Source organism: Python bivittatus, unplaced genomic scaffold, assembly GCF_059951505.1.
Source record: "Python bivittatus isolate LINGU-HERP-01145 unplaced genomic scaffold, Pbiv_v1 ctg000700_np1212, whole genome shotgun sequence".
Classification (NCBI taxonomy): Eukaryota; Metazoa; Chordata; class Lepidosauria; order Squamata; family Pythonidae; genus Python; species Python bivittatus.
This window is the reverse complement of record NW_028277098.1, coordinates 84,135,135-84,162,024: the sequence shown is the minus strand read 5'-3', so window position 1 is coordinate 84,162,024 and position 26,890 is coordinate 84,135,135. Positions and strand designations below refer to the sequence as shown.

Here is a 26,890-nt window from a genome sequence, read left to right as displayed (position 1 = left end):
ACCATTATTACATGGAAGTTTTATCTGCTAAAATCTCCACCCCAAATTTCCATGACTTCTCATCATACATTCTCATGTGTACGACTGTTAACACTTTAACTAATGGGAGTGGAGTTGCCAGGAATCAAACATCCTGTAATACGAATGAACAGAGCTGTTGTCTGCTAAATGACCAGATCAACTAAAGTTTACCTAAGGTATGCAGTTTGTATAATTTATAGAAAGTTTGCAGTCTTGGACTATACCACAGGTCATGATTCTAAATTTCCTATTATGTGGAAATGCATTTAGGCGGAGGGGAGAGAGAATTTTTTTTCTCTCTCTCTTTAACAATGTTAGAACTTGAGAGGGTGACAAAACTTGTTTGAGCATGGCACAACAGTGCCCCCAAAGCATCGGGATAAACTGACCCCTAACTAAGAGGCCTAAATAGGTAAGTTTCAGCTTTTCTTTATTTAAGATAAACATTCCCACATTCTATAAAACTGAGGAGAGGAAAAGTGCAAGAACACCTATAAACATCCAAACAGGAAGTCCAAATAATCTCTCTCCAGCCACCCTACCTCTAAAGAACAGGCTGATGGTACTGATTTTATTTCAAATTCTGTGTGTGGGATTGTGGCCTTCCCTTGCTTTTCCTGTATTTTCCTTTTCCCAATAATTTTTTTTTAAAGTCTAAGTTTTTGTTTTTATTGATTTTAGAAGGGAATTTCCTATTAAAAATTTCCTCACACGCAAGATTGTTGTTACATAGGTACATAGGATAGGCACAAGGTTTATTAAGCTCTGGATTTCTGGGATCTGGGTGAGGAGATCAAAAGCACCTTCAAAGCAGGGCTGGAAGGAGAACAACTAAGAGCTCCCCCTGCTGGATAGTCAAGGGCATTGCAGAGGATTCCGCCTGATCAGTGACAAACTAGCCTGTATTTTTGTCACAATTATCTTTTATAATTATCTTTTACCCTTTGAAAAATAGCTCTACCAATGAGATTGTAAACTCCCCCCTCCAGGGCTATAATAAAATAATATAGAATGTATTTATAATACGTAACAAATACTTTATTAGAATAATATAAATATTATTTATAACATAAATAATAAATATAACTAAATAAAATAATAATATACAAATAAAAAAAATAGGGGTATGTAATAAAATGATTTAGCCGGGGAATTGAGTAATATAAATTTTAGATATATAATGAATTTGTGAAATTCTCTCTCTGACTTACACAGCTGCCTGTCTTATACATCATAACCCTGGGAGGCTTACAAACAGCAAAAAACACAGAACTAGCACAAACGTTCCTGGCTCCCCTCCCAAACAACACTCCCCCACACATCCACAAACAACTTCATTAGGCTCCAGCCTCACTCTACCCCAAGACTTGTGGAAAGAGCCAGCTTTTAAAGGTTTTCTGGAAGACTAGGAGGGTAGGGACCTGCTGGATGTCAGGGGGAAGGGTGTTCATGATTCAGGCAAAGGGGGCATGAACTAGATTCATGAAATCTATTAATGTCTGTGATCTCCAGGTTCAATGGCTGTATGATTGCTATGTGCTGGCAGCAAGAACAGGAGAGGGTTAGTGCCTTGATGTCCTCCTTGTGGGCCTCCCCAAAATATATTTCGGCCAGTGTGAGAAAAAGGATGCTGAAATAGATAATCTAATCTTCTAATCTACCAGGGCTGTTCTCATGCTTTGCCCTCCCTCCTTTCATTGGGATATGCATTAATCTACTTGCATGGAGGGCAGGGTATTCATAGTAGATATATTATTGCAGTAGAAGAGAATATCTGTAGCTCAGGGTTGAACTGTGGTCCTTGGTGCTCTCTGAGCTTGGTTGTTTGCTTGTAGACGTTTCATTACCCAACTAAAACTGATGATGTTATCTAGTTGGGTAATGAATGTCTGCAAGCAAACAACCAAGCTCAGAGAGCACCAAGGACTCCACAGATCTGTTATTCCTTAGATGGTTTTGATGGTCCAAGATTTCTTATTTAGAATCACCAAATGCCCAGATTTGAAGCAGTAAACTTGTTAATATAACAGCTAACGAAACAAAAAAGAAACAAGTTGTCCAAATAAGAAGCAGCCACATTCACTGTAGTTCTTAATGCCTAACTCCATTTGATTAACTGGCTTAGTGACTTTCCATACTTGAATTATGGAACGGGAAGATTACTGGAGCAAATGCTGTATGCATATCTGCTTTAGTTTTCTCTTCCTCACTTTGATGCATGGAACATGAATCAAGAATCGTCAGCAAGCTTCAAAGTAGTCCTTGATGGGGGAGCCTCAGGCCCTGACTAGGTTAAACCTTGTTCAGAAATGTTTATGTCTTGCTTGATAAAAGGAAGAAAAAGAAGAGGAAAAGTAGCAAATGATGATTGCTCAGAGCCACCACCTCCAATCTGGTGCCCTCCAGTTTTCATAATTCCCAGTCCCAATAAAATGAAACAAAATCAGTACCTACCTCCAGGTCATTAAAGAACAGATGTGTATCTGCAAGATTGAAGATCATTTCTTCCATCATAAGGCCTATCCGAACTGACGTAGTAGTGTCCTGTTGGGGGGAAAAATTTAGCTATTTATGTTTTTCTACCTATCATTTTTGACTCTCAGGGTAAAGTTCAGGAAAGTAAATATTAAAGGCTTCAATTCTGAAAGGACAATCTATATTTCAAATAAAAGGAATGATATCAGCATGCACCTTTTTTCATGAGAATAGAAAGAATTCGGTGGCAAGAAATATTCACTCAATGGACTTTGAAAGCCCATAGCAGGTGAGAGGCTCATCCCAGGCCTGTTTTCTCTCTTATCTGCTGCACTTTGGATGCTCATTTTCCACCCCACCCCAGTCCCACCAACTGTAAGCCTTTGAGATATTGCTCCTGAATTCTGTTTGTAATTGTATTACTATCACAAATGCAATCAGATAGAGCAGTGTTGTCCAAACTTGGCCACTTTAAGATGAGTGGACTTCAATTCCCAGAATTCCTGGCTGGGGAATTCTGGGAGTTGAAGTCCACTCATCTTAAAGTGGCCAAGTTTGGACAACACTGAGATAGAGGAATATTGGTCTACACAAATATTTTTCCATGGACCCTCTAATGATATAAATTGGAGTGTGCAGGTAGCCCTATGCCTGTTCCTTTATTCAGACCTATTTACGACTGCTCCTTCATATTTTTGGAAATAGCAACCCACCTTTTCTAAAATACATTTTATTTTTAATCGTAAAAGCATTTTAAAGGATCCTTCATTTAATATCGTGCTTGTTTAATGAACAGAGTGAGAACTTGGAATAGTTTTCTGATTGGCTGATAGAAGCTGAGGTTTCGCAGAAATTAACCCAAACAGTTTTCTACCATAATGCACTCCCAGTAAGGAAAAGTCTACATTCTTCCTCACCAAAAATGTGCCTTCTATCTTCCCTATTAAATCTGAAACTTTACACCATTACATCTATTGTCAATTCATTCTTTAAAGTTTCATTTTCTTTAGCTTCACACTGGACCTGCACTGGGGAACTTTTTATTGTAATTTCTTTTTGCTTTTCCAGTTATTCTTCAGGTCCCAACACACCACTCTTTATAATTTATTATATCACCACAGGCATTTCTATCAAATGTTCTTGTAAATTTGTTTTAAGTTGTCTCTATTGAATTTACTTTGATTTCTTGTCACTCAGAGTCTGAAAAAATATATATTTACATGGGAATTTTGCTATATCAAGTGTAAGAGGAAGCAGGACCTACTGTAATTTTTAATGAGTAGCATAAATTAAAAGTCAATATTTCACACCTACAAACATCTCACCCACATGTGAGAGCCATACCGTGGTCTGTGTGCATATCTAGAAACTGAGAAGAGATTTCACTAAAAAAAACTTAGGTTGGCTCCTTATCCAAGTTTGGTTTCTTCTTGCCAGTAGGAGCATGCTTAGGACAATGCTTTCTTACAACTCAGGATCACACTAGATGTTACAGTAAATATTATTCACTTGACAACAGTTGGGCGATGAAGAGGAGGATGGAATACAGATTGGGAGGAGAGATAGAACATAGAATCTTGGAATCCTAAAGGGGGGAACCTTCTGAAAGATGATTCAGAAAAAGTATTTTGGATTTCACACAAGTAAAAACCCAGATCCTCTCTATTCATTAAAACAGATAATCTTTTTTCAGACTTCTGCAGGAGCCTAAAAAAGGCTTGGCTGCCTTAATGAGTCAACTCATGTGACTCTTAGGAGAACTACATCTTTTTTTCAGGCTAGCATGGAAAGCTGAAAAAAGACCAACTCCCAGAATGTCATTTTGATCTTCTTGGAGGGTCACTATACAGATTCAGGTGCAAAGGAAATGCAGTGCAATCCATGGAAGGATCAATCTGGTACTCTACCTTAGAATCCCATACTAGCTGCAACATCCCTATGAAAACCATGTAATACTGATGTCACACTTTGTGACGCAGCACTGATCAGGATGGTGGTTGAGAAGGCAAGATTACTGCCAGAGACTTACAGATGTGGTCTTACCCCACACCACCCCAGTTTATCTTCCAAGATCTGTGCTTTGCTCAGGAATAAATATTCAGAGGTAAAGCTTTAAATAGAACAATCTGTTTGATGCCAGCTTGAATGGGAACATTTGTTAAGTACCTGAAGCTCCTTTTTACTGGAAAAACAAACAAACGTTTGACTCACCGCAACACTGTTGTACAGATTTGTGGTCACGCACACACACATATATTTGTCATACAAAGAAAGAAATTTCATATAGTCAGTTGCTATGAATGTGAACTAAAGAGTATGAGTGCATGAATATGCCTGTTTTCAACACCCTGTTGGAGTTCCTCACTTGTATTTATTTGTATGACTGAAGTTCGCTGTCCCAAAATAAAACTCACTACAGGACATGCTCTGAAGTCCTGGCTGTTAATTTTGCTTTTAATACAACAAACAAACATTTGCTTATACTTGTTTTAAAATGTATCTAATGATTTTCTTCTCCATTTCTTAACCGTCTGCTCCTACTCTTAATCAATTTGGCTGGACTTCTGCATGCACTTCCTTCTCCTCCTCCTTCTCCTCCTCCTCCATTACCACCAGTATAGCTCTTGTATAAGAGGAATTGTAACAGGAAGTTGGAGGCAAATTTATCTTTGGCAATCTCTCAAGTGCAAGTCACTCTTTTCAGTTTCTGCTTCCAAATAATTCACAGTCCCAGGCTTAGGTTTTAAGTGGTAAACTGTTAAGACTTGTACACCACTGTTCATGAATGGGCAGAGCTTGAACGCTCCTCTATCTTACCCAGGTGTCAATTCATCAGACATTCCAAATGTTTGTGTCATGAACTTCTACCTCTCTTTTGCTTTTCAAAAACAAGCCACGCACACAAAAAGCTCCCAGCACCAGCTACTCTTTATTGAAACAATCAGATTTTTCTCTCTTCCTGCCAAGTACTTGCTGATGCCATGAACAAATAATGACTTTTCCACCAGGAAGAAAGCATTAATTAACTGTATTTGTCAGTTTTCTATTCTACAGGGAGGAGGGGGAGTATCTCTTGGAGGTGTCAGCCAAAGGTGAAAGGCAGATTACTGCACAATGCAAGGCCTTCCAAGCTAAATCTCATCTTTGTGGTTAGCTTTTAATAATAAAGTTGTCACCAAAGAGTTTAATGGTTTTAATTTGGTTTAATTACTTGGAAATGGAACCAGTTTGTTTGCTCGTATTAACTAGAAAGAAAGGAGGTTGGGAGGGGGAGAAGGGAGAGTGTGCCACATGCCTGAGTGAGGATAGGCTGGCTTTATTCTTTCGTTGTCGAGTGTTACGCCTTGATGAGAATATAAGAAAGCAATTACACCACTTAGTATTAAGCAAGTTTGTTTGAGCTCCAGAACAAATTCCACCCCCCTCCACCATACCGTTTGTTCCATTCTTCTCTAGTTATTTATTTTAAAATATTGCTTAGGGGAATCATTTATGTCAATAAAAAAGTCAGACTGGGTCTCTTTTGACAACTATTTCTTATAAGCATTCACCAGTCTTTTCATAAAACAAATTCATATAATGGCAAATTAATGGTTACCAGGAGGCTCAGGCGCAGGCAGGATTAATACAGGATTCTTGTGTACAGCAGAAGGGAAAAAGCAGTATACTTTCATGTGGTTAAGGATATATTTTTTTAAAAAGCATATACTTTCATGTGCCTAAAGAGATATTTTTTTAATCATACCAATCACTTTAGATAAACTACCAAACGTTGAGGAATATAGCAGAATGGCTTAAAGAGTCAAGATATTGCTAACAGGAATACTAACATTTTTTTTCTGCCTTAAGAATATGTGTGGTTTTTCCCCCCTCAGTTATGCCAAATATTGTTGCCTCCTCCTCTTCCAATCAGACTGAATGGAAGAAAATGCTGTATGCAAGAGAGCTAAGTATTTTTTTTATTGCATATCTGGTGCATTCTGGCAGAGCGGATGTCCTTCAGCTCCCCTCAATTAAATGTTGCCATTTTGTGGGACCAAGGAAGTGTGTCTTCTCTGTCACAGACCCTGCCCTCTGAAAGAGCATCCCCGCAGGAGATGCGTAGGGCTCTCACTTCCAGGCCTGTCGCTGTCAAGTCTTTTTTTTTTTTTAATGTTGGGAATGCTGTTTCATGTTGTGGTTTTAACTTATGCACTCCACATATTGTAAGCCACCCAGAGACTTTCTGGAGTTGGACAGCCTTAACACATCTAACCTAATAAATACCATGAAGAAAAGGATTGTCCTGTTTTCTGTAACGGCATTTTCCCACTCTTAATTTGGAGGGCTATCCATCCATCCTTGAGTTGGTGGAAAATGTCTCTGTGATGCTACCTGTCCTACAGAATAGCATTCCCCTGAAGTTTGTGGCGCTCCAACCCTGTTGTGTTTTCACACATCTTTAAAAACCTGAGTCTTCTAACATACCTGGGGTAAGTCGATTTATTTATGATTCGTTCTGTCTTATTGGATTTCTGTCTTGTGATCACAACTGGGCGTCATTTTGTTCTTTTCCTGGATGTCCCATTGGATATTATTGTTCATGGTTTGGTCATTTGGACTATTCTTATTTTGTTGATTTTAATCCTAATACATAAGCTGCCTAAAGTTGCCTCCATTTATTTAAATAAATGCAAACATAATGAAACTAATAGTAAGAAATGTGCTGACCCTGTTGCTGATTCCTATTCTGCCTCTCTTACGTTGCTTTTGAGCCCCTGCAGTCCCCTGACTTCCTTCCAAGGTAACAGGTGACAAAGCCCAACAGATTTTATACAAGGTGAGGTTGCCCTTGGACAGTGTTGAAATAAAGGAGAAAATCCTGCGTTGACACTGATGCAGCTGAGGATGACTTCAGACTGCTTCACTCTCAGTCTGGAAGTGAGATGAAAGCATCTCCTCTTATGGGGACACTGCAGTGAGAAAACAGTGGCCAGGCATGCTTGTGGGCTGGTTAGGTCAAGGGAGGAAAGACCCTTAGATCTATATAAAGGTTTGTCCTTATTCTGCCAGTTTTTTCACTTGGGCACAGCTCCGAAGAAGGGGAAAAGCAGTCCACATGCATCTCTGCACACTGGCCACAGAAGGGACACAAAAGGCAGATTATTTCAAAAGGTTATTCCCACTTTATGTATCATTTTTAATCCATATATTGATTGTTAAAAATAATTCCAACAACTACCCAATGAAATTCACAATAGATGATAAAATTAAATCTGGGCCTGGATGATGGCAAGAAAGAAAAGACTTAGAAGGCAAAATCCTGATGGAGAGATGAGTGTTTTCAAGATGACAATCAGTGTTTTAATCACCAACAATGGAGACAGAGCAACTGCTCTAATCATCATGCTGTGCCTTCTCTATTTTCACGTCAACCCATGAGAGTCAAGTATATTCTGGCGTTCTCTTTTTTAAACCTTTCCCGTTCTTTTTTAAATCAAGAGAGGCAGACATTAGGGCTGTCCAGAGAGCCATATTTGAAAAATAAAATGTGATTCAGAGGACGCGTGAATGTGTACATAGCTTCTGTTAGAAGCATAAAGCAGTTGTGTCTTTTCCTGGGACAGTACATCTGCCAAACAATGCCAGAGAAAGATGCATTTGGACTAAGATGTTCACGTGAGGTGCCACACAGGTACTCAGGCACACTTCAAATCATACCTTGTCTTAGATTCCAGATTGTTGCACAGCCATAGCACATGCCATTCCAGCTATCTTGCTCTGCCCCCACAGCAAATGACAAAATGTCACGTCTAAAGCAGTCTTGAAACTGACTGAATGCTTTTATTATTTAACACTGACTACACGGTTTAGCTTCCAGCTGCTTAAAGCAAATATTTCCAACTTCCTAAAAAAAACCCTTTCCAAATTTTATTCATATTGAGTTAATCTACCCATTTATTGAATGAATTAAAGCATATTTGTTTTTATAAACTATTTGATAGAATTCCAAAGAATTGTGCTTTTCCTTTGAAGGGCTTCTTCTGACTTTCTTCCTTCTAAGTTTCATTTTTCAAGAGGGGTGTCTCCTAATAGGCCATGGTGGCTTTTAATATCCCAAGATGCCCAGTGCTTATGAGTAACAAAATGTAAATAAACACAGCTGAACCGGGAAGAAGAGTGAAGGTTTTCTTGTTAAAGAAATAAAATAAACAGATGTTCTTAATCACTTTGCCTTATGTTTGTCAAAGGAATGGAGGACTCTTTAGATGCCTGTACAGCACTGATGGGACATATACTTATTAGCCCAATTCCCAAACAAAGCAAAGAATACATGCCATTCTGAATTGGTTAACAGAGTTCAAGGGAGATCTGAACCCAAGCAATGAGAACCTTTACAAACCAAGCAAGTGGATCTCTATGACCCTCTACAATTAGCTTTTTAAGTGCCAGTTTCTACTCCTTCCTAGTACATGAATAATAAAAGTAAAGTCTTAGCTAGTAAAAATGCAAATCAACATTTTCATTGCTTTTAAAATAAAGTACCAACTTTAAGACAACATTACACTACTTTGGTAACTGCACAGTAAATCTCAACTCTGCTAATTTTTATGAGAATGTTTCATGAATGATCCTGTGAGAAATTGTACTCCATCCTGCTTTATCTTTTGAGTATAGGGTATTATAGGGAAACAGGAATTTGAAAGGGTGTTTAAGAAACTAGTTATTCATAATATAATTCTATTCTTAATCCATATAGTTCACAAATAGGCACTACCTTGTCAAGTTTGAATCTGCCCATCTGGTAAGAATGTCATGAAAAAGCCTGTGTAGAGTCCCCACTACACAGGTGGCAGACCTTCTCTGTTACGGCCCCTGGACTTTGGAACTTCTTGCCTCTAACATTCCAATCTAGCCTGAAATTCCCTGCTGGCTTTCCATCCAGTTACTAGAGGCCCAAGACTGCTAAGGTGCAGAGGCCAGGCAAGGTAGATTAAGTGCTGCCACTACTGAAACACTTTCAACTTGTAGGAAAGGAAGGATGGATACTGGTGGAAGTGCCCATGCCCACACCCTTCCTTTCCCTTTTTCTTCAAGGGCCCTTACTTTAAAAGGGGCTTGGTTGTGCAGCGTTGAAGGAGGAGAGTGAAAACAGGGAAGCGATGGAAAGAAGCCAAGAAGACAGAAGGGACTGAGAGCTGAAGACCCAAAGAGGACACCAGAGAATGCATAGGCAGGGGTAGAAAGCGTCAGTGGTAAAATGGAATGTTGGTGACAGAGATGTCCTCAGCAAAGCCCAGAACACTGGCATGGGTGATGAAAGGCCCAACTTGCTGAGCAATAGGACCCAGAGTACTGGCAGCAAACAGGGTCAGAGTTGGCATTTCCAGCTTGAGAGGGATGCAATGAAGTACCAAGTGCTGGCAACACTATACCCTAAGTGTCCCAGAGCACTGGTGGAAATAGGAGCTCTCAAGCATTGCCAACTGCCTCGTAAGAGCCTAGACTGGCAGCCTCAGTGTACAAACACCCCTAACAAGCCACCCGGTGGCAGGGAGACCCCAGCACTGGACTGCTGAATCAGGTGCTGTGCCACACCTTAAAGAAACCAACTTATACATACACATACATGATTTTGGGCATCCTCCATGTAATGCAAAATTTTGGAAGGCCCACAGACTGCCCACCCTGATTGAAACCACACAGTATACCAGCAAATAGTCAGCGAGTTGTGATTTTAATGCCACTTGAGTATTATCCTGCTTTTCTGCATTCTCAGATCTTTGATATATGTCAAATTAGTGGATCATTACACCTTATGAAATCTCTCCAGGTAACTTCAGATATAACTTCTAGAACTTTCATGTAAAGTAATTCTAGAACAAAAAAGCTCAGGATATGATTGAGATATGAATTCCAGCAATTAAAGATTCTTATGGGCATAAGAAGCTATTTTAGAAGGTGATTATTTCTCCCATGGAGAATCATTACTTCACCCCGATTGTGTTTCCTTTTTTGCTGCTTAGTGCTAAAAGGTATTAGCATTATGTACTTTCCCATTTCTAACCCACCTGTTGACATCCAAAAGCCGGAAAAGAGAAAAAAAGACCACCTTAGAACAACGTCAAAATACACCAGGTGTTCACAAGTCTTGTGCTGACCTCAGTTGTCCAGAGATTTCGTTTTAATATATGTTGGTTTTGCAACTGGGGAATTAATGCCTGTCATGTGTAATTAATGAAGGATTATATTGCAAGATTTGCATGGGAAACCTACTGAGTACAAAGAGAATGAGAACTAGCACAACTAATATAACTTCAACATTGCCACAACTAGCAAAGGGAAGGTGAGCCCATGCAGTCATTTGTATAGAAAAAAAAAATACTGCATAAAAAAGTTTTTTCAAGTCTTTCATGTTTTTCCTCTGACTGTGCTCTAAAACTGATAGCTAATTACCTCCTGCAGAATCTTAGTGCTTACATTAATTTATCATCTCTGCATACTTGTTTCTGCCTTAACTCTGTTTTCTTTTGTGGTTGTGTAAATCTTTCACCTTAACTTTGTTTTTTGCACAGTGAGAACTTGTCTGAAGAAATACTGCTTTTTAATAGAGTAGTTAGAGTAGTTAAAATGGACTGCATAAATTTTACTAGTATTTTGTGTAAGAACAATCACCTGGTAGCTATTGCCTAACAAGTTCTGATGGAAAAGCTGTCCTTGACATGAGATTTGCTTATTGAATCCAAAACTTTTCCTTAGCTCTTCAATTCTTTGCCCAGCAAAACATCCATGTGACACTTCCATGAAACGAATTTAATGCTTTAAAAACCTATAATACATTTCTCTCTTTCTTCAAATGCACATTAAATATTACTTTTTTTACACATATAGCTCAAGGCTGGTTCCTACATGTAAGTAATTGCTTTGTGACTCTAGCACCAAGCATTATCTGAGAAAAACAGATCAATCCAAACTAGGTTGAGGGGTTCTTGGATACAGTGAGAATGAGAGTCTATTGACAGAGTGGCATTGTGATTCTGGAGCCTCCCTTGTTTTTCTGAGAGCTCTGCTAGTGCAACATTTATTGGCAATAGGGACCAAAAGTACAGTATTTCAAGTGTTGTGGTAGCATAACATCCACAGGATTCAAGACTCCTTGTCTCTCTGACATGTCAATGAGGTCCCCAAACAATGCTATCCTACTATTTTAAGAGAAGGATTGAAAAAAACCTCTCTGTTTTAATAATAAAATAATGGTTTTAGGTACAGAGAGAGAGAGAGAGAGAGAGAGAGAGAGAGAAATGGAGTTGACACTAATAATTAAAATATATCCTTCTCATGATAGAAAAGAAATTTGCTAATTCATGACTAACTGATGCTGCTGATCCACAGATCAGGGTTATGAGGCCAATGACACAAAGGGAAACACTGTGGTACTTTTATTGATCTGAGTTTAATTATGAGTATACTATAGAATTATATCAGCTACAGGGACAGGTACCAGGCATCATATAGTGTTATATTAAGCACAATACTTAATATTTCATTTCTAGCTGCTGCTAGGTTGTTGAATACATATGCTCTCTTTTCAAAGGGAGATGTTAGAATCTTTACAAACTCTTCATCAGGTTTCTGTATCATCAGCATTTTGGATCTTTTTACATGTATTCATATCTAAAAGAGGGCAATAAATCTAAGCTTCTATTTACTTATCCAAATTGCTGTAGGTATCATAAAGCTAGAGCAACTGGTAGAATCATAAAATGATGACAAATCATATTTCTGCAGCTATTGCTGCAATATTCAGGGCTACTTAAATAACTGCCAAGTTAGTAATCCCATTCTAATAAATGACAAATATAACCTTTTCCATACTACATGAAAGAAGCAACATGATCTAATATCAACAGAATATGAACTTATTTTTTCTTTATCAGTAAAAATAGTGTTATATGAATGAAGATCTGCTTACTTTAGAGTTCTGCCATTACTCCTAGGTACTTTGTGGAGCTTGTAGATGTGTACAATCTGTGAATTATACACATTATAGTATTTGCAGAGAAATCCACTAGTTAAATGTTGTATGCTGGAAAAAATGCAATTATATTGTGGTGAAGCCAAGCTTGCACCTGATATCTGGGAACAAAGAATATACCTGAAGTTACCACTCTTGTCAACATCCAATCTCCAAAGATAAACAATTGTGAAACTGGTTTTAGACACATTTGTAAATCTTTGCAGGAAGATCCTAATCATGTTCTTTTGATAAACAATGACAAAAGTGTAATCATTTTTAATCTGAGTTATATTTTTAATGTATCCTCACTGTAATGTTGGATGGGTGAGAAATGGTTGTGAGTTTTCTATAAAATTGACAGGAATCTTGTGGAGATCATATATTTAGGAACATGTCCAACCTCCCTAGCATTAAAAGGATAATCTTTGGCATTTCAGAAAAGCAATGCAGAAGTGTTGTGCATACAGGAGTGTCTGCAAGGTATGGTCAAACAAGTCAGGATGGTAGCCACTGACCTCAAGAAAGAAGGAGGGACATTGGGGAAGATGACAGAATTTGAAACACTTATATAGAATCAAGATCATATATTGGGACATATTTAGAAATTGCTACTGAAATACTACACGAAGACAGAATAAATTAAAAACTGCAGGATAAAATGGGTGCAAATCTTCAAAGAAGTACTTACAGTGGAACAATGGGAAGAGCTACAGAAAAAAAACAATAACATTTACTTCAAGCTATAATTTGAGGAAAAATTGGTATACAATGTTTTACAGATGGTATATAACTCTGTCAGGAATTACCAAGTTGGACAAATCATACAATAACAAACATTGGAAATGCCATAATAAAGAAGGGACATTTTATGACATGTGGTGGCCATGCAAAAAAGGTCAAAAGTATAGGAAGGAAAAACACCCAAATATTCAAAAAATTATAAAAATAAAATTTGAATGGAAACTACAAATGTTTTTATTCAGAATAATTCCAGAGAGCATAAACAAAAAGGATCATAATTTACTAAGATATATGCAGCCAGTGGCAAGAACAAATTTGGCACAACACTGGAAAAGAAAAACTGCTGACTATAGAAGAATAGGTGACCAAAATTGGAGAATATGCAGCACTGGCAAAAGTGGCTGTACAAATTTATAAGAGAAATTTAACTAAATTCAAACAAGAATGGCTCCTTCATATATGACACAGTATATAGCAAGGCAAATCTAGACATTTGGAATATGTTTTTTAGGAAAAGAGCTGAGAGACTAATTAAAAAATAACAGATGAAATGATCCAAAGAGATATAAGCAACAATTTCCAACATTTCATGTTCAAGCGTAAAACAAATATTTAAGTAGTGGTTAGCGGTTGGGGAAAATGGAAAGAATGGGAAGGGGAGAATGCATTATTAAAAGTTCCTCTGCACAACATTTTTATTATGTTTTATTTTTTATCTTGCTTTTCATCTCTATTCTTTTGTAACTGTATTCTTGTGCAATTTCTGGCTGTTATGCAATAAAAAAGACTGGGGAAAAAAGTATGGCAGCCACGACAGTTTGAAAGCTCTGCCTGTTTTTCATAGGCGTTGATGGCACCATCATGGCCACTATCTTGATTTGTCTGACCATACTCTGTGGAGACCCTTGTTTGCATACAAATTTGCATTAGAGCTGGTACACATGATCAATACATTCTTCATAATAAGTTTGTTTCAAGATGGTACCAAGGCAGAGAACAAGTAGGCAACTGAACGTTAAAGAAAGCAAGTCCCAAAACCTGCTGTGACAAACAAGTAGTATTTTCCCTTTCAATAATGATTTTAATTTACAGGGGCATTGTTGTTGCTTTTTCCTTTTCCTTTTTATTATGAGGAAGCATTCAAAATTCACAGTCAGTCTAAAGCTGTACAGTCCATCCCGAACTACATCCTGTGAGAAGCTAACTGCGCTCACTGTCCCACACAGGCATTCTCTGAAAGACAAATTTATTTATTTCATCTCCTACTTTTACACCAAACATAGCATTTATGATAAAATACTGGTAAAAACAATTATAATTAAAAATTGAAATTCATCCTTTAACAATGCAAATAAAAATGTAGCACAAGAAATTTATAACCTTAACCTCAATATTAAAACCTGCTTCAAGCACCAGTCAATATAGAGGTCGAGAGGCAACAAAGGTAGATTTGGCTTGGCCAAAGTAATTAGTTCTACTGTCAACATGCTCTAATGGTTAGCAAGTTTTTCCCCCTATTATTCTGTTGAAATCTGCCTTCTTGTGACTTAAATCCATTATTTTGTATCTTATAGTCTAGAATAATGGAGAACAGGTCTTAAACTTTCTCTGTGTTCTGTATTTTTAGATATTTGAATACTGTCATATTCCTCCTTTGTCTTCTCTTCTCAAGGCTCAGTATTCCCAATTCCTTCATAGTGGGATATGAAGGGCTCTCCTAAGGTTCTTAAAAACCAAGGTAAGCTTATATGAGAGAATGCTGGTTTAAAAGCTAGCCTTCTCTCATATAAGCTTACCTTGGTTAATGAATGGTGCCTAGCAATGGATGGAAAGACAATCAGTGCTAGTAATGTAGTTGCAAACCTCTCTAAAAACAACTCCTGTCAATAATCTGGACACAGAAGGTCCAACTTTTCAAAAGCAGAGTGTATTAGAAAAGTCTAAACCATATGTAAATTAATTAAGATATGCAAACTTTAAACAAATCTGAATTTTCTAGGAATGGCTATAATTGCTCTTAGTCTGAACTTTGAAAACAAACTTTCCTGCCCACTGCTGAAATCTAGGCCTTTTGGTTTAAAGGTGAATCCAGTACTACGCTAAAACTATGAATGTGACTTTCCAAGTGCAATTCCATCTAAGTACAAGTCCATCCAGTGCTAGTTGAATCCCTGGTCCCTGACCTGCCTTTGAACAGACTGGCTCTTCATGGATCTCAACAGTGAACTAGAGAGGGGATGGGCTGCTCTACCACTTATCTTGCATTGCATTCTACACGGGAAAACATCATCTAACAAAGCTTGGATGTTAATGGAATGTTTGAAAGAAATATCAGATGAGTAACATTAGTTAGGGCTGCTATATTTGATGTCTTTACCCTTACAATTCTCATTGGATAAACAATAATGTTGGAAAATAACACAAATGAACTCAACAGTACCTTCCCATATCTGGAGGCAAAAGTTCCCGTGAGTAAGGAGTGAAAAATAATTATCGTCTCATCCAAGTCCCATACAAACACACGCTGTCATAAAAAACAGAAAAATAGACAAAAATATACCAATTACGGGCAGAAATATACTCATTTTGGATTACATAACTATATAAAGAAGAACCTCTTTTGTTCCTCTCTGTGATCTTGCTTGTGTGGGGCATTACCTCAGCTTTTGAAGACTTCCTGCTCCCTAAAATATCTCACCCTTTTCCTCTTGCTGTCACACCTAGAAAGAATGCTTCCATGAGATGCCTCCTTTATTTATTTCAGATTGCTCCAAAAACTAATTCCAAACAAACAAAAACACCATTTTCTTTGAAGCAGTTAAAAAAAGTCTCCTATTCCCAATATACTACTGTAACTGCAACAATACTTCTAAATGAAATTTTCACTTTTTTCTTTGCCTCCATTTTTCCCTCACCTTCCCTCTGTTTTTTACTGTGACTATTTTAAAGCATTCGCCCCTTTGAATATTGAGTGTCACATCAATAAATAATGCATTACTTTTTAAAAATCACCTGAGGCTTAGATTAGATTATATTCCCTTCCCTTTCATTTAAAATAGAAAGATAAAGAGAAGGCTGCTGTCAAGTATGTCTGGAATCCCAGCGCAGTGCTCATGGTCTCCACCGAGTTGATAAGCATCTCATTTGATGTTTGCTAGGATCCTTCTCCCCATAAATTTTAATAAATTCCTTTTCAATTGAGATATTAGCATGTTATAAAACAAAGCATGGATCTCAAATGCCAACTCACTCTTAGAAATAAAAATACTTCATTGAGAATAATGGCCAGCTGTCCAGAAAAAGAATAAGATAAACTGGCCTTCATTTTTATAAAGTTATTCTTATTTACCTTGGGGTTTTGTAGGTTGGGAGTGCTATGGGCATTTGGACAACACAGAATAATTCTGCCTCCCCTTCTCCATGACAGCCCTTCAGATATGTGAAGACAACTACCACGTTTCCTTGCACCCTTTTCTTTACCAAACATGTCCAATTCAATGCCTCCAATGGTTCCTCATAAATGCATCACTCACATTATTACAGTAAGACAAAATCCCCAAACTTTTCAGGCTGGTGGTCAAATATGAAATGTTAATAATATGGTTGTGGGTGTTCTTTCAAAAAGGTTATTGAGGGGGCTTGCTCATTCACAAAATGGCTGCCATAGGAACATAAGCAATTATGAAGCATAGATTTCCCAGAATGCTACCTGCCATACCTTCCCACAACCCCCAAAGACAATTCTACCTCTGGTTCCCTCTAACTTTTTTTCTGGGTACCTCCAAACAAAGCATTAGACTGTAACGTTTTCTAAGAAAGGTCCCACAGGCATTCTTAGAAGTGAAGCTGATGCTGGGGTTGGCCACTTTCCTTTGCAACATGCCAGCTTTTCATCTTTTGAGTTAAAGGAAGGTTTTAGAAAAATAAAAACTCAGGTGGGTGCCAGGGAACCTAGTGGGCACAACCAGAGTTTGGGAGCACATTAGTGCCTCATAATGCCATATTGAAGATGCCAGATTTAAGTACCAAAGAAAAGGGGTAATAAACCCTTATTACTCTTACCTCAATATCAGTGTCACCTGCTGGGGAGGGATCACTGCTTCTTTTTGATCGCCCTCGTAGTTTTCCATCAGTCCCCCTGTGCTGCCTGTCAGATTCTATGTCTTTTACAGGTGTTGGATATTCACCTATAACAGGAATCTGACTTAAAGTAACATCCTAAGTTATTATTCTTAGGCTGTTTCAAAAAAGTGCCCAAAGTATCAAAGTAACATTCATTCTGATAGCAGAAATTACAGTCATAAATTCATAAAATATTTCTGCTTTCTTCTCTGTTGCAAAGTGATGAAAAAGTAATATTTTTCTGCCAATTAAAGTAATTTTTTAGCTTTTCCTGTTATTTCCAAGTATATACATAATTATCAATGAATGACCAAGGTTTTGTTTATAGTTTGTATTATTAGCCTGGTATCACCACTACTACAGTTCAGTCATAATACTGAGACTGTTGTGTGGTTTCCAAATAATATTGTTATATATTAATGGGTTCAGAAATGCATATCTTAAAGGAAATACAATAATTAGTATTTTAGGGGAAACCACAAAGTAACCTAATGTGAATTATCTTGCAGGTTTTTAAAAAAATCACAGACAAATGCTTCAAACAAAAATATTCTGCATATAGTTATTTTTAATAGCTAAATTAAGTCCCACCTGCCACTGAAAATAGGATCTGCACTAAGCCCTGGTTGAAATTATGGTTTAAGAGATGAATCTACAATACTGATAATGAAAAAGACATTTCTAATTTGAGGCACTTACCAGGAAGTGATTCAGTGCTCTGACTGCTAATGTTGTGTGATGATTCTTGGAGAGAATAAGGTGATGTTGGAATGGTTGATGGGCTAATGTTATTTGCAGACACATAAGATGAACTGTAGGAAGAGCTGTAATACTGTGAATACTGGCTTTGGGTGAAGCTGGGATATGAAGAATACTCCTTTGAAAGAAGAGACATAATTCTAATTATCCTATACAAGCAAAACATTTTCTATGCAACCAATATATAAAAGTTATGCTTTTATGAACTTATGGATCACATTTTTGTAATTCTTATTTTAATCAATCTCTTATAGTTGGGCTACAAGTTCAGAGATCTTGAGACACTCTGGGGGCTGCAAAAATGTATCTAGGGGGCTTTATGCAGCCCATGGGCTAGTGATTGCTCACCCTAGGTCTACAGCCTGAGGCAGAGGTCTTCTTCTTGAAACCCTTTTTAATTACATCTGCCATGGACTAAATCTGTTACCTTCCATGTGCTCCTTCCTACAATCCCCCAGAGAGGAAGCGGCTGTCAAAGCTTATGGAAAAAGAACTTAAGAGTGTAATTCTTAAATATTTCTATGTCCCATAGTCTCACGGATTTGAATTTAGCCTTGAACGTTCATTTCAGAATTTGTGTGAAGAAGAAAAAAAAAGAGGCATGACTTCATACATGGCCTACATCAACCTTTACCAACAATCATTCTTATACAGTGTTTCTGAATATAATGTATTTACACCATTTATTTATACATATGATTTACATATACAGGAGTGAACATACACAAAACATGAATTTTGTAATCAGGAAACTCACCCCCCCAGGATCAAATTCACAAGGGGCACTGTGTGATATATTAGAACTTAAAAAACAAAACAAAACCAACTGATGATTACCTAAAGCCAAGCATGGAAAAGAAACAAGTGGGAACTCTTCATTTGATGATGGAAACTGCTAGTTTTTCTTTTTTAAGCTGTTCATACAGTATTGTGTGAAATGCTTTCAGCACTGCCACTGAAGTGCTGACCCAGGACCAAGGCTGGCCAGAGCAGGAAGGGAAAGATGGAGGTGGGGTGAGGGGGAAGAAGACAAAATAATCTTTAAAGCACTTGGTTGCTAAGTTTCCTATCAAGTTGTTGAACTTTGTGAGTGTCCACAGGTCTGCTGCTTGTTTTTATCTCCAAATATCAGATACGATCTATTATTATCTGAGACAAATCTTAACGAAGTTAGTAATGTCAACTTCCATTTTATTATGGCTTCAGTCCTTCCTGAACAATCAATTCTAGAAGGTGATGCTAGATGACGTGTCTCAGTCTTTGATTTACAGAATTCTTCAGGGCTCTGTTTTGTCACTCACACTATTTAACAACTACTACATGGAGCTAGTGGGAAGGAGAACAGAATCAGCAAGAGATTTTGAATGAAGTTTTATTAACATGCAGATAACCAATTATACATTTCCACCTTCTGTTCACAGAAGTTAGGGCCTTTGGAACTGATATATTCATAAGGATAGAGAAGAAATTAAGTTGAAGCTTAAGCTAGGTCAAACAGAATTACTTCAGACAGAGATCTCCAATAACTGTTAAATGTGATTGCATTCTTTCTAAAGTGCTAAGTAGACATTTGGTCACTTAGGTCTGATACTAATTTGAAAGTGACTGATCTGAAAACTCAGATAGAAATGACCACATCTGTTTAGACTGGTCTTTTGCTCCTACCCAGAGAAGATGGATCTTGTCTTAAGTTACAAATGTTCCACTAATATAAAGAGAAGTTTATTAAACTTTATCAGGGAATTCTCCTGAAAAGAGCTTGGAAGCTTCAACTGGTACAAAATGTGTCCATCCAGAACATGGTGGGAGTAAAGTGACCAGAACCCACAATTATTTTATTACACCAATTCTATTATTGCACAGATTGGTAGTGTGTTTCTAGGACCAAGTTCAAGTATTGGTATTAACCTTCATAGTCCTAAATGGCTTAGGACCAAGTTCCCTGAAGAATCATCTTCATCCCTTTCCACTTGCCAGTCTTTTAAAAGAACGTTTGGAGCCCTGAGTGCATTGGACCAAACAACTTGTGTGTAAGCTTTGCTGTGTTGCTCTTTGCTTTTCTGCTCTTTTCATCATTTGTTCTGATTTTGCTATGACCTTGCTGAGCTGAATACTCTATTATTATCCTGATTCTATGATATTTTATTATTCATTTTCATAGTGACTTATATGTTGATGGCAATTAAGAGGTTGGAATGGAAAGGCAGCCCATAAATATTTTCAGTATAAAAGAACCACCTTTTCACACTTTAAAAAATTGATTAAAATTGTACCTGATGCACTGTGCTGAACCCTGCAGAGCCTGTCAGGCCATTAGGTCCCTGGTAAATCCCTGAGGTACCTATGCCAAAAAAGGAAAAAGAAAGAAAGAAAAGGAAATGAGAAGATAAATAACATTTTATTAAGCACAGTACAAATAAATTTGATGGGCCATCTGAGAAACAGAAAGGAAAATGTTAGATCATGTTTGAGCAAACTTTTTGTGATCAGGGGTTGAAGTTGTATCTTGGAGCCTGAGAATCCCTCCTGAATGGGACATTTTTGCAGAATTGGTTTGGTTCATTTTTCTTTTCATTTTAAACTATGTTCAGCCTTTTGTAGGGCTTACATTATAATGTTCATGTATCTATCTCAACAAAGTGAGAAATTGTACATATAATTTTTGCAATACTGATCAAACAGGGGGCAGTTCAGTGTCCCCAGAAAAGAGACTGAGAGATTGCTTGTGGCCCCAGGGATTCATCCCCCCCCCCGGTTTCAGATCATAAGAATCTGCTGCTATAAACCTCATCACAAAAAAAGCAGACTGAGCCCAGGATTATCCACTCTAGCATTATTCTGTTAGAGTTGAGGTCTTTCCCGCCATCTACTAACCTTTAAAAAAGCAAGTGGAGAAGCTGAGGTTGAACTTAGCATTTTCTGGATACAATAAACATTTATTTGCCTCTTAGTTATGGTTAACTAAGTTAGCTACAGATACAGTTATGAGGCAAAGTGGTCCTCCAGGCCCATCCAGAATTACACAATAAAGCAGAACTTCAGTCATTCTAATCTTAATTATTTGAAATTAATTATAGGATTTCTTGCATCTCTCCTACATAGCTTCAAAACTCTTTATAAAAACAGTTCATTGATCCCAGAGATATGCAATAACTTTGTGGAGGGTGACAATTAAGCTTTGGTTCCCACAGGCATATGCCTCAGTTGCTGTCTACAATATAAAGAAAGAACTTGCATATTCTCTCGCACTGCCAGAAATGGGATGGTTTGCAATAAGGTAAATGCAGGTACATGTCATCAGATGTCAAATTATCATGCAACATGCAAGAAGAGCCTTCAATCTTTGCTACCATCTGCTGAAGAAAGATGTTGTGGCTCCTAACACTGTTACCCAGGCCTGATGCTAAATCCTGCACTTTCAGACCAGAGGGTGATTCTACTGAGGCCGCTATAGGCCTAGGAAAGCTTGATCAACAAGAGAAGTAGAGATAAGGACAAATATAATTGTTCATCATGCTGCCTTTACCCAACGTAGGGTAAAGGGTATGATGATTACTATGGGAGATAAGACGCTTCTACTGAAAAATCAGTTCTGGAGCAACAATTACACAACATCAGCCAAGCACCAACTGGTTTCTAAGGTCAACTGGATCAGCTACTTGAAGAGTAGTCCTACCATTTTGGCCAGCAGATGAACAGTAGTTAGGCTGGTAACTTCCCTTTGTTTGAGAAAGTCATGCACGTACTGTAATTAGCTTGTTGCCAGAGAATCTCTAACCTGAATCCCATATGCTTTATGCAGAAGTGTAAGATTAAAGTATTTTGTCTGTCTGCTGGCTTGCTCACTTTACGAGATTTACAATGCTGTCCTATTGCAATAGGTAAAGCACTCTGAAAACTTTCTTGCTGAAAAAAGTGTTTTTTAAAAAAAATTCTACATACGAATAATTATTATCCTTCGTCCGTTAATAATGATCAACTGTTGTTTATTGTAATACTTTTGATTTGTATGTAACTGATAAAAGGGATGTTCTATATCCCTGTGGCAGGCTTGCTTTCTTGCATGGTTATCCTAACATTCAGAAACTTCAAAATTTTGTTGGTGCCTCTTATTGAAAATGTATTGGAGTAAACCAAATTAGAAGACAGGAAACCTATATAGAATCACATTGCAAGCCTCTGATCACTTTTACACTTTAGACTTTATTACTAAGGCAAAGCTTCCTCTTATTCCTCAATTTTGTTCTGGATCACTGGCAAGTTGTTAAAATGACTCTGCACTGAGCATGAATTAGTTGCACTATTGTTTCTGTTTTTATTTTGGGTAAACAGAACTCAAATAATCAAACCCCTGATGCAGTTCTTCTTTTTTTTTTAACTGTAGCAACCGCCAGCTCTTTTAACCATAGTGGAGAATCAGTGCATGGGATTGGTGAAGTGCTTTTTGCCAAAGTGCAGGAACAAATACTTCTCAGTGTCTCCATGCTGTGCCCTTTCTCTGAATATCTGCTTGTTTGTTTTTATTTTAAGACCCCAGATTAAGCAGGGGAACAGACAGCTGAACAAACTGCAGCTTGCCAAGTACAGTCAGTCACAAAAGCACATGCAGGGAGAAATAAACCTCAGCCCCCCTCCAAACCAAACCACTCAAGGAAGAGAATCTGCTTCCAGAACTAATTTGCCATCACATCTGGCTTTTAAAAACATTTCTGGCAAGGTGGGGGTGGGGGTGGATTAAAAGCAGAGGATGGGTCAAGAGCTAATATCTCTCACCATGGAATCTGCCTTAGGGTGGAAGCCTGAGCCATTGCCTCCCCCCAAAGTTCTTGAAACTCTTATTGGACTATTCATGTCCAGGAGATAAATCAGAGATATTATCTATCTGTGAACAACTTTGTACTTCCAAGCCCCTCCCCAAAACAAAGAAATAAACAAAATATGCTGCCTAGACTTAGCACCTAAAACAAAATGCTTGTATATTCAGAGACTTGGGCTAGACAAACTGAAGACAAGTCAATTGAGGCAAAGTAGTTCATTTGGTTCCATCAGAAAAAAAAACTTCAGGTAAAATCCTTGCCTAAAGATGAAAAAGAGGATTTTTTTTAAAATTATAGCAGCTGTCCTAGCAGTGACTGAAGGAACAAAGAGACCTCTTTATTCAATGAAGAACTAGAGAAATTATAACAGTAGAGAGCAGATTTAAATATGGTGGGCAGTGGCTTTCAATGGGATGGGAATGAAACAGGATGTTATGGCTGCTTACCAGACTATATGTCAGTTCAGAGCCTGTGATAACTGTCCCCACACTGTTCATACCAAGTAGGAGAATAAGAAAACCATCCCAGAAATGATCTTAAGTAGCATGTACCACCAAAAGTTGGTTAGATTGAGGTTAGGAGAGAATTCAGGTTTGCTCAGTTGGATTTTCCATTTTAATAGTAGCATGCAAATGGGAGTAAGCAAGACATGAAAGAGAGGGATGCAGAGTTGAAATGACCAATTACAATACTATCCCTTGCCCAGACAGTTCATTCTGTAGTTTTTTGGCTTTGAGTATATGTATCTGGAGGAAGGTCTCTGTTGTACTGCCCACCTAGATACCCAACAATCTGTCTTCCTCAATTAGCCAGAGTAGACTTGAAGATGGTATAAGATTCCTCCAAGTATATTGTGCTGAGAGATTTTAATATATATGCTGAACCACTAGTTAGGACATATTGACTCCATAGCAGGCATATTTCTAATAGAAGAGAATATATGTAGCTCAGAGTTGAACTGTGGAGTCCTTGGTACTCTGAGAGAACATCAGACCCCACACTCACTAGCACTGATGATGTTACCTAGTCGGGTAATGAAATGTCTGCAAGCAAACAACCAAGTTCAGACACACCAAGGCATATTTCTGTTCAAACTGGTATATGATCCATTCATTCAGCTGTGTACACAATGAATCTCATTTTCTATGTTTGGTATAGAAAGTTTTTCTGTACTGTAGTTCTTTTGTCATTGATGGATCAAAAGCTGCTGGTGGACTTTAATTTACCAGGACTTGAAGCCTCTGTGAGGATGAGGAACAATTAAGATAATCTACTCAAAAATGCTGATGGAACCAAATAGTTCCAAAAATCTCTTCGGGATTTTCTTGGAAGCTGGGGAGAGCAAGTTGTGGGCAGGGTTGAACAGAGGAAGTGGACCAGTATTGGTAGTTCTGCCCACTACGCAAAATAGCCCTTGTGTTATATATGATAGTCCTTAGGGTTTGAAGAAGAAGTCCCAGTTTGGAAGTAGAGTCTAGCACAATGGGAGCACTGGAAGTCCATTGTTGTAGTAACTGTGGATGTTATTCTGTAATGCCACTCACAGTTTTCTATCAGTTCTTGGTGGTGCCTGTCTTCAAAGCCGGTGGAAGCTTCATAGCACAGGGCTTGCCAGTGGGTTCTGTCAGCAGCTGCAGCTTCTAGTTCCCTTGGCTGGATGTCACAGTGGCGTAGGGTTTCTTTCACAGCATCTTTATAGCACTTGCGTGTCGATCTCAAGGCCTCTTCCCAGATTCCAGTACACTATAGAGCAACTGGCAAGGCATACAATGGTCATCCATTCTGATGACGTGTTCCACCCACATCTGGGCCCTGATAATCAGGGACTCAATGCTGGTGGACTCCACATGATCCAAGACCTCCAGGCTGGAGTCACGGTCTTGCCAATGAATGCCAAGGATGGAGCAGAGGGCGCACATGTGAAATTTCTCCAGTTGTTTGATGTGCCTTCAATACAGAGTCCAGGACTCACATCTCTATAGGAGAGAAGGGACAACCACAGCTCTGTAGACTTTCAGTTTTGTGGAGATATGGATGTTGTGTTCATTGAGCACTCTAGTATGCAGCTGTCCCAGTGCCTGGCTGGCCTTGCTGATCCTGGAATCAATTTCTTTGTCCAAAACCTATTGCTCAAGATGATGCTTCCCAAGTATTTGAAGCTGTTTACATTTGTCAGCTGGGTATTGTCAACAGTGATTTTTTTGTTCTACAGGGTTGGCATCTGGCATGGGCTTGTAAAGTACTTCAGTCTTGTTCAGGCTGATAGTCAGGCTGAAGAGCATAGCAGCATCTGAAAATCTGTTCAGCATCAACTGTAGATCGCTTCTTTGTGTGCCAGGAGCGCACAGTCACCAGCAAAGAGGATTTCCTGGATGGAGGAACTTGGAGGCTTTCCTGTATGGAGGCACTTCGTCCGTGCATTCAAGTGACGAAGGTCAAAGAGAGAGCCATCCAACTGGTGCCTGATATACACTCCCTCCTTCAGACTCTGGACAGCCTGTTACAACATGCAGATGAAGAACAGATTGAACAGGACTGGGGCTAGCACACAACCCTATTTTACCCCATTGGAAATGGCAAATGCAGCTGATGTATCACCATTGTAAAGAACCTATCCTGTCATTCAGTTGTGGAATAGCTGAATCAACTTCACGAATTTCCTTGGGCATCCATAATGTCTCAGGATGATCTAGAGAGCCTCCCTGTTTACAATATGAAATGCCTTTGTTAGGTCAATGAAAACAGAGTAAAGAGGCTTGTTCTGCTCTTTGGGAGGTTCCTTTCTGAGACAGTGACAAGTCTATTTAGGAGAATGCAGGCAAACATCTTGTCTGCAATGGACAGCAGTGAGATACCACTGTAGTTTCTGCAGTCTGATTTGCTTCCCTTATTTTGTGGAGAGCCACAATGAGGGCATCGCGGAAGTTGTCAGGCGTCTCCTCTGTGGACCAAACGTCTTCTAAGATGACTTGGAATGCTTGCAAGGTGTTTGGGTCTAGTGCTCAGCAAGAATGCCATCCTGTCTTCTTGTTTTATTTGAGTTCATCTGAGATATCACTTTCTTGATCTCATAGTAAAGGGAGGCAGGTCCAGGGCATCCAAGACTGGCAGCTGAGGAATCTGCTGTAAGACATCATGATCAACTGTGGGCAGCCTATTGAGTAGTTTGGAAAAGGGTTCAGCTCAGTGGTTTTTCAGTACTTCCTGGTCTTTGATCAGGCTTGATCCATCAGATGACAGCAAGAGGGGGAACCATCCTGATTTAGAAGGACCATAAACTGATTTTATGGCACTGAAGAACTCTCTAGTGGCATGCATGTCTGCATAGTGTTCCACCTGCTCAGCCTTTCTCTGCCACTACTCGTCCTGTATTTCTCGCAGTTCCATCAGTACTTTGGACTGCAGGTGCTTACATTTGTCTTTCTTTGAGACAGATGATTCGAGACAGATGGTTCTGCCAGTCTGCATAGGCCTTGTTCTTGGCCTGGAGGGCTGCTGAAATGGTGTTGTGGTTTTCATCAAACCAGTCTTGAAGTGCCCAGGTTTTCAGTGTGAATACAGTTGTTGCAGTCTGTGTGATGACATCTTTAAACTGTGTCGATTTTTCAGAACAGGTTCCTACAAGTGGTAAATTGCCAGAGAGTTTTTCATTAAGTACATCTTGGAAACATTGGACTTGGCCTGGGTTTTGCAGTCTGCCGATGTTGAATGACTTTCTGACAGTCCATGGTTGCTTACAATATAAAGGGGTTATGTGCAGGTTGAGGACCGACTGGACCAGCCAGCGATCTGTCCAGCACTCAGCGCCTCGCATGGCTCAGGTGATGGTGAAATCTTTAACGTTGCACTGACATCCTATGACATAGTCAAGTGGGTGCCAGTGTTTGAACCTGGAATGCATCTAGGTAGTTAAGAATGCCTCAAGAGAACTTGCATAATTATTGAACCTATCAGGGCC

At 38.6% G+C, this 26,890-nt stretch overlaps 1 protein-coding gene across 2 annotated transcripts in view; it reads right to left on the bottom strand.

Annotated features, from left to right (window-relative positions):
• The window catches only part of EYA2 (EYA transcriptional coactivator and phosphatase 2), a 137,582-nt gene that overhangs the window by 17,738 nt on the left and 92,954 nt on the right, over window positions 1-26,890 (bottom strand). For both annotated transcript variants that reach the window (XM_007425103.3, XM_088153717.1), the window contains exons 6-10: window positions 20,389-20,456; window positions 18,056-18,233; window positions 17,297-17,421; window positions 15,675-15,758; window positions 2,476-2,565 (exon numbers count right to left, since the gene is read on the bottom strand). In XM_007425103.3, the coding sequence (XP_007425165.1) occupies window positions 2,476-2,565; window positions 15,675-15,758; window positions 17,297-17,421; window positions 18,056-18,233; window positions 20,389-20,456 (545 nt within the window). The remainder of the gene's footprint in view (window positions 1-2,475; window positions 2,566-15,674; window positions 15,759-17,296; window positions 17,422-18,055; window positions 18,234-20,388; window positions 20,457-26,890) is intronic.